General features: G+C 34.3%; 1 protein-coding gene across 2 annotated transcripts in view; it reads right to left on the reverse strand.

Annotated features, from left to right (window-relative positions):
• The window catches only part of LOC121378667, a 159,300-nt gene that overhangs the window by 20,358 nt on the left and 124,883 nt on the right, over positions 1–14,059 (reverse strand). For both annotated transcript variants that reach the window (XM_041506945.1, XM_041506947.1), the window contains 16 exons: positions 13,561–13,689; positions 12,904–13,086; positions 11,293–11,418; positions 10,617–10,802; positions 10,015–10,143; positions 9,601–9,783; positions 8,473–8,595; positions 7,414–7,596; positions 5,900–6,025; positions 4,881–5,066; positions 4,063–4,203; positions 3,487–3,666; positions 3,138–3,269; positions 2,653–2,832; positions 1,922–2,044; positions 1,188–1,373 (listed from right to left, as the gene is read on the reverse strand). In XM_041506945.1, the coding sequence (XP_041362879.1) occupies positions 1,188–1,373; positions 1,922–2,044; positions 2,653–2,832; positions 3,138–3,269; positions 3,487–3,666; positions 4,063–4,203; positions 4,881–5,066; positions 5,900–6,025; positions 7,414–7,596; positions 8,473–8,595; positions 9,601–9,783; positions 10,015–10,143; positions 10,617–10,802; positions 11,293–11,418; positions 12,904–13,086; positions 13,561–13,689 (2,496 nt within the window). The remainder of the gene's footprint in view (positions 1–1,187; positions 1,374–1,921; positions 2,045–2,652; positions 2,833–3,137; positions 3,270–3,486; positions 3,667–4,062; positions 4,204–4,880; positions 5,067–5,899; positions 6,026–7,413; positions 7,597–8,472; positions 8,596–9,600; positions 9,784–10,014; positions 10,144–10,616; positions 10,803–11,292; positions 11,419–12,903; positions 13,087–13,560; positions 13,690–14,059) is intronic.

Consider the following 14,059-nt stretch of genomic DNA (forward strand, 5'->3'; position numbering starts at 1 on the left):
AATCTATTTTTTAAATTTCATTTTGCAAAAATTCTTTATTTATTCTAAAACGTTATACAACTATTCCTATCACTAGATGCATACAGCTTACAATGAACGACTAAACTGAAACATAGATGTGAATTTCCCAATAAGCCACGAAACATCAATAAACTGTAATCTTCAGCTGCAAGACTTCCAACATAATGTGTTCAATAACACAGTTAAATTAGTTTTGTTTAACGACATCAATGGAGCACATTTATTTATTAATCACTGGCTATTGGATGTAAAACATTTGGTCATTTTTGACACAGTCATAGAAGAAACCCACTACATTTTTTTCCATTAGCAGCAAGGGATCTTTAATATGCACTTTCCCACAGAAAGGACAGCACATACCATGACCTTTGATATACCAGTCGAGGGGCACTGTTGTAACAGGGAAAAAACCCAGTTAAGAGGATTGATCCACTGAGGTGGTCTGATTTTTTATTAAAGTAAAGTTTGTTTTATTTAACGACGCCGCTAGAGCACATTGATTTTTTATCTTATCATCGGCTATTGGACGTCAAACATATGGTCATTCTGACACTGTTTTTAGAGGAAACCCGCTGTCGCCACATAGGCTACTCTTTTTACAACAGGCAGCAAGGGATCTTTTATTTGCGCTTCCCACAGGCAGGATAGCACAAACCATGGCCTTTGTTGAACCAGTTATGGATCACTGGTCGGTGCAAGTGGTTTACACCTACCCATTAAGCCTTGCGGAGCACTCACTCAGGGTTTGGAGTCGGTATCTGGATTAAAAATCCCATGCCTCGACTGGGATCCGAACCCAGTACCTACCAGCCTGTAGACCGATGGCCTGCCACGACGCCACTGAGGCCGGTGATTTTTTATACGGTCAATGCAGCTTAACATAATAAGTATTTTATAATATCAGATATATTTCATTCAAAAGATACTATTTAGGCCAGGGCCCATATTTTCGAAGCTATCTTAGCCTACGAAATCGTAAAATCATCGTAAGCTATGACGTCACTATGGCATGTGCTGCAGTGACGTCACAACCTACGACTGTTTTACGATTTCGTAGTGCTAAGATGGCTTTGAAAATATGGGCCCTGTTTCTATGCAACTGCTGAAATTTATTGAAAAACCCCCACCCTAATTGTGATTATAATGCATTTATTAAAATAGCTTACAGAATCTGAATCTGTGGCATTCAACTGTCCAAATACTACACCGAGGGGCTGGTCTTCTGGGAGGTTGTAGGACAGTGTGTTGTTTGTGTGGAATACTGGCGGATTTGGATTCCTGTTTATTGTTAATCTCACGAATCCCATGGCACATTCTGCAGTGTTGGTCTCCCGGCATGCGTACACTCGTAGCTGAAAATTTTTTGAACAGTACAAGTAAGAATTTTACAGAGAAAATGGATTTTTAAGCAACATCTACAAAGCAAACAAATACAATTATTTTATCCATGTAAACTGCTCATCTATATAAACTTTGTTTACTATTTATTCCAATACAGTGATTCAGATGCGTACACTAGGTGCTAAAACTGCAATAGTGTTAAGTAACTAATAATTAAATAAAAAACAGAAGCAATAATAATCAGTATTTTGTGGCATTAATTAAAATGTAGCCAGCTAACAAACCAATTTTTTTTTTATTAATCAATTGCAAATGGTACAACATACTTTGATGTCTAGTCTCATGGCAAAGTGTAACAAGGGAGTAAACGTGCTAAGTGAACAAAAGAAAGAAATGTTTTATTTAACGACGCATTCAACACATTTTAGTTACGGTTATATGGCGTCAGACATATGGTTAATGACCACACAGATGTTGAGAGAGGAAACCCGCTGTCGCCACTTCATGGGCTACTCTTTTCGATTAGAATAGTGTCTGCCCAAAATGATGATAAACTCACAGTGTACTGTAGTGTTTTGTCTGGGTCGGATACAAGGGTCTTCTTAAGGAAAACGGTTCCATTTTGTGTCAGTCCAAAGTACTCTGGTCCCAAACCATCACCTCTAAGGTCGTACACCAGTTTCTGAAAAGAAAATAAAGGTTATCATCTACAATTACAAAATTAGTTTTAATATTATACTATAAATAATAAAACTACCCATTAGATTACCAGGATGGTCAAAACATTGTTCAGTGCCGATTATGCTATCTACATTGGCTACCATGACATATTCACAAGTCATTACAGGTTCATACCTGGATTGGTGGCACAGCCATCCAACTTGATGCTGGTTCATTGTTTTACCAGCTCCAATCAAAAAGTGAGTTTAAAGGTCTCAGTGGAGAGACCAGTGTAAGACCAATAACTCACTAATCCTTCATCAACTGTTAATCCAGTCCTGGACAGATAGCCCAGATAGCTGAGGTGTGTGCCCAGGACATTACATTGAGCTTAAACTGTAATTGGATAAAAATACAAACATAAGTTTAAAATGAATCAATACACATTAATTACAAAAGTTTATGAAGGATTGTTCTGGTTAATGTAATGGTCTACTTTGGACATCTTGAATGTATTACCGGTATATATATATATATATATATATATATATATATATATATATATATATATATATATATATTATAATCTGTAGTAAATGAAGAAACAGAAGAAAACCCCCCAAAACATACTGCATTAAGTGGATCAATGGCCTTAATGTCAAGAATAGATGTCTGCACGGGAGTATCTTCATCGACAAGGTCACTGTATTCCCTTTGGAAGTAAGGCACTCCAATTGTCTTGATCTCGATGTTTACAGTTGTCCTGTCAGAAAGAGGTGGGCTTCCTTTGTCTTCTGCGACAACATCAAACTGTCAAATAAACTTTTATTAAAATCACTGAAAATGCTTACGACGACGATCATTGTAATAATTACATTATACCATCATTTAAACACTCACAATAACCAAAGCCCATAGAAACAAATCTATTTCTTTGTATCTATCATCTACCACCTCGGAATAATTTGTGACAGAGAACCCTTACACACAAGATAATACATCCTAATTTGTAAAGACCTAGTAAGAGTGGTGAACAAAATAACCTGATCTACAGAACAGGATCCATCTGACAACTAACAGCAACCTATACAACTGATCTCTTCACCAGCACTTACCGACCAGGTAGTTTTAGGGGCAGTGTCCATGTTGACTCTAGCTAAAATCTGTCCTGAAGTGGCATTAATTTGGAACACTCTCAAGGCATCTGGCGTAACAATTCTGTAAGTTATAGCACCATTCCGCTCATCCTGTTAAGAAATAAAAAATCCAAACAAAATGAATAAGAAATTAATAGATTATGCCATTTTATATGGATTATTTATTAGTCATGCTTTAAATAAGCTGGGAAACATATGAGGCAGAAGTGTTAATATTTAAAAACAAAATTGTAGAAAAATATAAAAATGAATTCCATTAATTCCTTAAAGCAGATAATTAAAGCTTGTTCTAGTGTACTGAGCATACCTGATCAGGATCTGTTGCTCTCACTTGGATGATTTGACCAAAGACCTTCGTTTGCTCAGGTACTTTCACATCGTAATTGTGTTTGTCAAACATTGGTTTATTATTTCGACGAACAGTTATTGTCATGGTTGCTGTAGCCGTTAGTGGATTGGAACTGGAATCTTGTGCAAGCACATAGAGCTAGAAAGAGAAAAAGAAATCATTTATGTTATGGCAGTATTTTAAAAGTCATTTCTCATTAAAATAGGCATTTTACTTTCAGTTTTAAAACCGAGTTATAATCCATCGATTGTTTTTATCAAAGTAATGTTAACATCTAAATAAAAAGCAAAAACTAATGCCATTAACTGAAAAATAAATGCTTTGAATTTTTTTCGAAATCTGTCAAAAATCTTTTTTTTTCAAAATCTCTCCCTCTCTCTCTACTTCCTCCCTCCCTCCATGTCTCTCTTCCTCCCTCCCTCCATGTCTCTCTCTCTCCCCTCCATGTCTCTCTCTCTCCCTCCATGTGTCTCTCTCTCTCTGTCTCTGTGTCTCTCTCTCTCTCTCTCTCTCAAAGCGAGACAATGTTCTTACCATATATTGGCTTGGTTTTGCATTATCCTGTGACACCTGTGTTGAAATGGTCACAAGGCCTGTATATGGGTGAACAGTGAAGTATGAACTGGCACCAGCTCGACTTGTATCAATAGAGTACAGAATATCTTTCTCGGGTCTCTGAAAAAAAGAGAAGAAAACTGATTGTAAAATCATAAATTAATCAGATTAAAAATATGACTGAATTAAAAATATAAGAATTAAAGTACTGGATTGCAACAAGTTTAGATAAGGAAGAATATCTTTCTACAAAAAGATACTAAAAATGCTAAAGAAAAATATTTGGTTTATAAATTAAGACAGCTGTCAGAGGAATAGTAATAGATACAAGTTCTGGTCATGGAGATGACCACACGTATTAAATAACTTCAAATTGATGAATCAAGGAAGGAAGAAACGTTTTATTTAACAACATACTCAACACATGTTTATTAAGCGTATGTGGCAGTGATCCTTAACCCTTTGTCCAATGCCATATAAGCGTAATACAAATAAAAATAAAGATAACTAGAGAGAGAACCCACTTAATAGGATCGAAGTAAATAACATACTGATGCTTTAAGTGTCATAAAAGCTAAACATGAGGACAAAAGTTGTCTTCATCAGATTCAATTCAAAATGATCTACAAAACCATGGCCATATCTAACATAACAGGAGTGGGAGGAGGATTTTGGTAAAAAAAAAAAAAAATAATCCGAGCAGTAAAGTAAAAAATATGCTTTTTTGGGGCCTGCAACCACTAAATCACCACACTAATAGGTATGGCTTTGAAGAACCTAATTATACATGTACTTACAAGTATATCATTGTCAACAGCAGACATTTGTGTGACAGATGTTCCCTTCGGCCAGTAGTCATAGATGGTGGCTGCATACTGTACAGGTTTAAACTCGGGCGCATACTCGTTTCTCCTAACATTGATGGTCAGTGAGGTGGTAGCAACTTCAGTTGGGTTCAGACTGTCGTAACATTCAAGGAATAACTGAAGAAACAAGAATTCGGCAGAATAAAATGTCTAGCCTACCATAAACTGATTCAGTGAATAAAGAAATAATTTGTGATGTAACATTCAGAATTATTCTAGTTTTTGACAAAAAATACAAAAATTAATTAATTGTTTTTTAAACATGCATTTAAGATGAACATTCATAGATGCATTTATAAAGCAAGTTGCATTGATTTTGGACTTAAGGTTTGTGACAAATGTAGCTATATGTGAACATATAATGTTGAGCTATAAAAAAACGTAAGTTGATGAGCTGGCTAATGGGAGATTGATACCTACATCTTGCTTTTTGGATTGTCAAGGTGAGACAAAAATATAAAATGAAGAAAACTTCAAGTGTTTTTTTTCTCTTTTCATAAATGCTTAATCAGACATCTCTACCTAAATTTCCTTATCCCATCCCAATGGACTAGTTGGAATGTCCCAAAAGCCAATGGCTGCCTAAAATCTCTCAACAGCATAAACATGTCTGAATGTCAATAAAAAGCATAAATATGTCTTGACACTCTACAAATTGCTTAAATATGTGGATCAACCCACAAGCAGAACATGTCAAGCATAAATATGTTAAGCCCTCATGCTCCATATTTATTTCATAAAATGGAGAAATGTATTGAATATGTGCATCAGTTGTAACTTGATTTCAATAATAATAAATATATTATACAAATACTCACCAAGTTTTTCTTGCATCTCAAAATGCATACAATAAATTGGAACCTCAAATCAGATTGACATCATCAATGACTATATATATATATATATATATATATATATATATATACATATGAACAAATAATTTTACATACCACGTATGTTGGATAGATGTTGGGATTACTTGACAAGTTCTTAAGCAAGGACACAACTCCATTATCCTCATTAATTGTGAAATATTCACTCTGCTGTGGGAACCCAATTCGGTATTTTATATCGGCCTGCAAGAATAAAAATTAATGGAATGCAATTATGAATGATAAAGCAGCTTGATGGGTAGACATATATTAAAGGCATATTGTCACAGACCACTGACCTATTTAATGGTCTAACAACGTATTACCTGAAGAAAAATAATTTGATTTGTCCCAAAATGTATTTTATTCAACTATCTTCATAACCACCATACTCCATTTATTAACGACATTTTGTAAAAATAATTGAATTATGGCAATAGTCCATAATTTAAAAACTAAAATTGCCGAGAGGGATAACATGGATTTTACTCCATCATGGTTCAGTTAAGGTGATGCAATAGCTACATTTGGTTTCCAACAATTAAGGTAATTTTTAGTTATTATCCATTTTTAGAGAAATAAGGTCCTTAAATCCGTGACAGTATGCCTTTAAAAGTAACAATTAATAATAGGCAATTGGAAAAAATAACTAAAACAAAAACTAATAAAATATTCAAATAACAATAAGCACATCACAGTGCAGTATCACACAACCCATTTGTCCAAAGTCCAAACATGTCCAAAGTCCTTCAGGTCCAGGCATGTCCACCCTAGGCTCTGCTTCTAGTTCGACCAATGACTTGGCCCAGGGCGGAGGAGACACAACCCATTGGTAAGTGATGGATTTTTTTCTTTTTTATCTATGAGTAAAGTTGACGAAGCAAATATAGGGCTGAATTTATAAAGCTTGTCACGAGTGTAACTACATATTTGCAATGCTTAAACACCTGTGTTTCAGAAAAAAACAGGCTTCGTAAATTTGGCCCATAGTTTGTCAGAAACAGTGCTACTGTAAACACAAAAACTAAACACCGGCATAAATTCAAAAGTTAAAAAAACTTTACCAATAACTTTCAATGCAAATACACTGAAGTATCTGTACAAATTAAAAATATATATATATATATTCCCTTGGTACTGGGGTGTGAACTACCAGCCTCAAGTCCAATGACTTAACTCTAAGCCACCGAGGCTAGTTTATTTAAATGTGCAAAGATGAAAAAAGGAAATGTTTTTTTAACGACACACTCAACACTTTTTATTTACAGTTATATGGCGTTGGACATATGGTTAAGGACCACACAGATATTGAGAGAGGAAACCCGCTGTCGCCACTTCATGGGCTACTCTTTTCGATTAGCAGCAAAGGATCTTTTATATGCACCATCCCACAGATAGGATAACACATACCAAGGCCTTTGGTATACCAGTCGTGGTGCACTGGCTGGAGCGAGAAATAGCCCAATGGGCCCACTGACGGGGGATTGATCCCAGACTGACTTTACCACTTGGCTACGTCCCGCATCATACAAAGGTGACTACAGCACACTGTTGGTGAATGACGGGATGATTAAAAATTGTCATTAACTTACACCAACGTCTGGATCCCGGCACGTGACTGAAATCACTCGGTTGCCCACAGGGGTGGACACTGCAAATCTGTTCACTGTATAGGGTGCACTGATGAACCTTGGAGGACCGCCAATAGATTGAACTCGTATACTGACATCTGCTGTTTGAGTTTTGCCTCGTCCATCCGCAGCTTGCACTTTGAACTGAAGGAAGGAAATGTTTTATTTAACGACACACTCAACACATTTTATTTACAGTTATATGGTGTCAGACATATGTTTAAGGACCACAGAGATATAAAGAAAGGAAACCCACTGTCACCACTTCATGGGCTACTCTTTTTGATTAGCATTAAGGGTTGAACTGAAGAACAAGAAGCACAATGATCATTTTAATGTTCATCTGTGACACCGTAAAAAATGCTTTGTCATTTAGAAAAAAAGGTTCACTTTCACATATTGTGTGTATACATTTCTTTTATGGTTATAGTTCAAAATAAAATAAACAAGAACAATTATTATTTTAATGTTCATCTGTGACACAGTAAAAAATGCTTTATGTCATTTAGAAAAAAAGGTCCAATTTCACATATTGTGTGCATACATTTCTTTTATGATTATTGTTAAAAATATATAAACATAATAAATTTATTATGTCAAAATCCTAGCTCAAAATCGACAGGATTTATATACAAATAATTAACAGAAATGTTTATCAAAGAAAGGTAAAAATGTGTAATATCTATGGCCTAGTTTGCAAGAATATAATACACTATTTTATATTATTTCATGAAGACTTCTTTATTTAGGAAATATCAAAATTTCTTATTGCTGTGACCAGTTTAAAAAACAGAAAAGAAGAAAAGAACAATCCCTCCCTCTCCCGATAGTCCACATAACATGCACAATTTAAAAAGCACTAGGAAAACAATTAAGTGATGAGGTATTTTAACACAGATGTGTTATATCTTAAATTTGAATGTTTTGGTCATGTGTAGAACATAGAAGAGAAAATTTTGCATCCACAATTACTACAAAAGTGTGTTGGTAAAATTACTAATAAACAAATGTTTAGTTTACATTGAACTGAGCTGTTCCGACAGTCTTAAGTGGCTTGAGCAGAATAATAGCTCCGGACTTTGGATGTACGTAAAAGACCTTCTTGACATCATCACTTGCCAGGCTGGAGAAGGTCACTGAATCCTGTAATAAACAAGATTTTTATTCCTCATGAAGTCATGTACATGTATTAAAAAAGAAAAACAAGAAAAGGTCACTGAATCCTGTAATAAACAAGATTTTTATTTTCCATGAAGTCATGTATTGAAAAAGAACCACTAGAGGTCATCGAATCCTGTAATAAACAAGATTTTTATTTCCCATGAAGTCATGTATTGAAAAAGAAACACTAGAGAAGGTCATCGAATCCTGTAATAAACAAGATTTTTATTTTCCATGAAGTCATGTATTGAAAAAGAACCACTAGAGGTCATCGAATCCTGTAATAAACAAGATTTTTATTTCCCATGAAGTCATGTATTGAAAAAGAAACACTAGAGAAGGTCATAGAATCCTGTAATAAACAAGATTTTTATTTCACATGAAGTCATGTATTGAAAAAGAAACACTAGAGAAGGTCATCGAATCCTGTAATAAACAAGATTTTTATTTCCCATGAAGTCATGTATTGAAAAAGAAACACTAGAGAAGGTCATCGAATCCTGTAATAAACAAGATTTTTATTTCACATGATAACTATCTGCACATATCAAAATCTCGTTTTGTCCCTTTATTGTAAAAACATAATATTACCTATTCACATTTAATCAGAAACCCCCCCCCCCCCCTCCCCCGAAAACAAATAAGATCAGTAGACAAAGTAATTGTGTAGTGGTAATTAATTATGCAAAAAGATTTGTATAATTGTAAAGTATTGTTTAAAATGATTGAAAACGATTTTTTTTTTTTAATAGTTCTATTTCAACATAAGAATATCATAATACATACGCGAGATAAATGGCTACAAAGGACACTTGCTATATTCAAAAGATAATGACTGGAATGTGTTAACATGAATGATACGCTGTCAGATAGTGATGATAATTAAAACAAGAAAATTATAAATATATATATATAAAATATAGATGTGTAATATCCACTTCAATCAATTTTCAGATAGCTTCATACAACAAACAACATAAATCTTACCCCATCTCTATCACTGGCAATGAGCTGAACTACAACTGAAGACAGTTCTGTGGTGTCTTGAAGCACTTTAGAATAGCTGGTTGGATTGAATATTGGTCCACTTGGGTTACGATTGACATTCACAGTAAGCACTTCTTCCACAATGTTTGTAGGCCAGGCATCATCGTAGCATTGGACACGAAGCTGATGTATTAAAAAGATTTCAAATGTATTTTCGAAGACACCAAACGGATAGATTGTTTTTTCAACTGTATAATTTTACCGTTTTTCAAGGGTTCACAGTGGAGTGAATTTTGGCTTAGCCAATTTTCTGATATGCAGAGTATTTTATTGAAAATTATTATATTTGTTTAATTTAAGGAATATTTTACTAGCCAAAGACTAAATGTTGTAGCCACTTTAATATTTACTCACCGTGTATGAATCTGGGAAGGACACATCAATAATAGGGCTGTTTTTCACTGTAATAACACCAGCAGGGGACATTTGGAACAATGTTGGAAAAGCAGGAATATCACCCACAAGCTTGCAAGTCAATGTACCCTACAATTATAAATGTTAGTTGAAAGTAATATGTTACAAGATGAACATGGTTTTGCAAAAAATAAAAAAGGGTAAAAAGTAAGTAAAAATATAAATAAATTATAAAAATATTTAACAAATTTCCAATTACAGACAAAAACAAAACATTGCTTGACAAAATATACTTTAAGTCAAGCAAAGATAAATAATCCACCTTGTCTCCACCTGTTGTTAGCTGATTACCAGCCATTTTACAAACATTGCAACTGTTTTAATTGAGGCCATTTTTATTTCAAGTCATGAATATTTATCAAGGTGACTTGGTCCAGACATGATCTTAAAGCCGTGTCAGCATGAAAAGAACAACATAATATACCATCTATTCTTCAGTGTAATCATCACCTGTAATATGTAACAGCCTAAAAGTACACACGTTTTAAAAAAAAAAAACCCACCCCCAAAATAAATGTATTTAAATCTGCTGCCAAACTTACTCTTCGATCATCATCAGTAACCTGAACCTGGTACACAATGCTATTTGGCTGTACTGTCTCTTCAATTGTAATGGTACGTGGAAGGTTGGTAATTCTAGGTTTACTCTTGTCACGTGGAACCGTAATAATCACAAGACCTGTGCTTGACTTTGATGGATTGCCGTCATCTGTAGCTTTAATAGTGATCTATACAAAAATATTAAAACATTCCATATATTTTAACAACACAACACACATACCTACATATATCTTTTTTTTTTCAAATTTGTCAGTGGTTAGATTTGTTAATGCATTTTTACTTTGCTTGTTTTGTTTATTATTTTACTAAAAAAAACCCTGAAAAAACCCCAACCTGAGTCAGCACAATTAGTATGTGTAGGTTTGATTACAATCAACAATATGCTTTTAAGATTAACTGTAAATATTTTGTGTATCTGTGTATTTTCAACACAAACAATTTAAGATGCAAAAAACAACAACAACAAATAACAAAAATAATCTGTTCTTAAAATGTCAAGTTGAAAAGAAAATGTACAAAGAATTGTCAACTACTTGAAGAATATATATGATTATTGAATTTGGTTCCTATACGCGTGTACTAGTGTAAACATAAATACTAAAATATATCATATGATGAAGGTAAACATGAATCTGAAAAACAAAGTTGAGGCTTTACCCTGTATTCAGTTGTCAGTGGATCGTCTACTAGCGACTTCTTTAAGGTCAAAACACATGTTTTGCTGTCCACCTGGAAATATTCCTGTGCTTTCTGGGTACCCATTATAGAACATGTCACTTCACCCTGTAAAACAAAACAGATAAATTCTAAAACAATGACAACAAATCACTGACTATGCTCAATGGTAAAACAATGTTTTGTAAGCCTGAGATGAAATTTATGTGGCACACAGGCATATCTGCATTCAAACTTTTTCAAAAAGAAAAGTCTGCCTATGTAGCGCAACAGGTTGTTTAAGAATGAAGTGCTTCAAGAAGAACAACCCCTGCAATTAAAAAAATGTCCACAAAAAACAACAACATGCCATTGAAAAAACCCTGAATATAGTCCAAGGCAAAAAAGTGCCGTGGAGAACTAAAATCTCCATGGCAATCTCCAAGGCACTGCTGATTGCCGTGGGCAATTGCAGGGATTGGAATTAAAATCAACAATTAAATACAACTGTTATAATCATAAACATATGTCTTTGTATGCCATTTAGCAGGGCGCAAAAGGACTGCGTAAGGAAGATCACGTTGGCTAATTAAATAGCCTTGCGTCGTGACGTCACTTAACAACAGCGTCAGTTTCAAATAATTTCATACAGGTAAGACGCAATTGTTATTTTTAATTTTTCACCACCTTCCCTGTGTCTTGCCACCATTATGAAAATGATATCTTGTTAAGAACGATTAATAACAATGGCTTCTAATTTATGTTATATACTGACATATGTTTTTGATTTAACACACGGGATATCTTGTACATCAGATGTTTAATGTAACACATTTTTGTTATATACATTAAATGTTTTCATATTGATACATTCAAGAACAATTGACATTTCTTCATATACTTTTATGTAAAGTTAACAGATGGGCGGATTTCCCTCACCTACAACAGTGCTTTTCGCATTTATTATGTAATGTTACTATGTCATTTCACTTTCCCGAACACCTACTTTTGTCAGGTGTTTACTATTACACAATGTGATGTGATGTTATAATTTTATGTCGTTTTTAATAAAACGGCCATTTCAATCTAACCTGGTTTACTGGTTGTTTTTACCTAATGTTCTACAGTTCAGTTACTTTTATTACAAGCAGCTTGTAATTTATCTGATATAATCCGGACTTCGTAAAATATAATAGTTTTGTCAAGAGAGCTAAAGAGTGAAAGAGAACTCACTGTAAACAAAAGCAAGTACCAGACTAAAAATATACAAGACTATCAACAATTCCTAATAATGATGCAACTCTTTACAATATTTGTGGAAAAAGATTAGTCCTACTAGAAGTCACCAAAACTTAACTTTTTCTCTAGTTCATATAGATTAACCTTCAAGATACTGCAGGTGAGACATCTCGCCGAAGCCAAACAAGTACACAGCATTTACTTGTGTTCAGGCCCAGTATGGCTAAATAAGGAAATTGTTTCTAAGATCCCTAAATTTAAGTATTATACTGGGGTTTTTTGCTTGTTTTTTTTTCTCTAGTTTTCTTTTTTTCAACAAAAACAACCCCTGGATTCTGGGCACATGGCGTATTTAGCAAAACCGATTTAACTTACATTTTCTGGGTCAGTGACGCCCAAAGGAAGAGACCAGAATGTAATGTCTGTTTCTACTGGAATGGTTTTCCTCACTGTTGTTGGATTGAAGACTGGAGGGTTATCATTACGTGTCACAGTAATAGAAGCCGTGCAGGTTACCTGCTGGTCAGGGTACGCACTGTCATATGAGACAACGGTCAGCTGAAAAAAAATATATATGTATTTACGATCCACATAAAGTAAATGAGTGAGCTTAAGAAACACTGAAACTTGTGTTAAGAAAAAACATTTATGATTGACATAAAGTAAATCTGTGAGTTTAAAAAACACACAAAATGTTTGTAAGAAAAGACAAGGCACTAAAAATACGAGGCACTACAGATGGATTACCAAAGATACTAAAAGGCCACAAGTGGTACTATGGGCTATGAAAAGTATTAATACAAAAAAGTCTGATGGCCACTACATTAATCCCAAGATCCTTAAACTGCAAGCATCAATACTGGTGACTCATCCTCCAGCACAACTGTAACAATGGCAGTTAGTTTTCAGGGGGTAAAAAAATAAAAAAGTTGGATGAACAACATGACAATCTCTAAATTAAGATGGAGCAGAGTCAATATTTATGGCAGCTACTAAGGCGATATCTGTGAAATAAAATGACGGTGTACTCACGGTGTACTTCAGTCTGCCGATGTTGTCCGTCCTGAGATCAGTCTTAATGGTGACCTGGCCCGAAGTGCTGTGTACAGCAAAGAATGTAGCCGCTGGATAGACTCCTGTCAGTTTGTAAGTCATGGTGCCCTATAAACAATGTCAGAAAGAACAATCAGCTCGGTTCAAATGTGGACTGATCATTAACATGCCATGTAACTTTAAAACATAAAAGTTCTAAGATTAAATCTCCAGTCTTATCTCGCCAACCTTTAACATTTAACCATTATATACAACTACAATTTGAATACATTTGCATATTTTATGTGGTCATTGTCAAATCCAAATCTAGCTGCCTTAAAACAAAAAACGACAACTAAACAGAGTAGTTCAATATGGCTAAAAGTGTTTTGTATTTGATCTAAAATCAAATTCCCAATCAAAACAAATGTTAAACATAGTATATAATGGAATGAAGATTAAACCAGATGATTTATTCGATTTCTTAAACATTAAACAA

The sequence above is a fragment of the Gigantopelta aegis genome, chromosome 8 (genome assembly GCF_016097555.1).
Source record: "Gigantopelta aegis isolate Gae_Host chromosome 8, Gae_host_genome, whole genome shotgun sequence".
NCBI classification, from domain to species: Eukaryota; Metazoa; Mollusca; class Gastropoda; order Neomphalida; family Peltospiridae; genus Gigantopelta; species Gigantopelta aegis.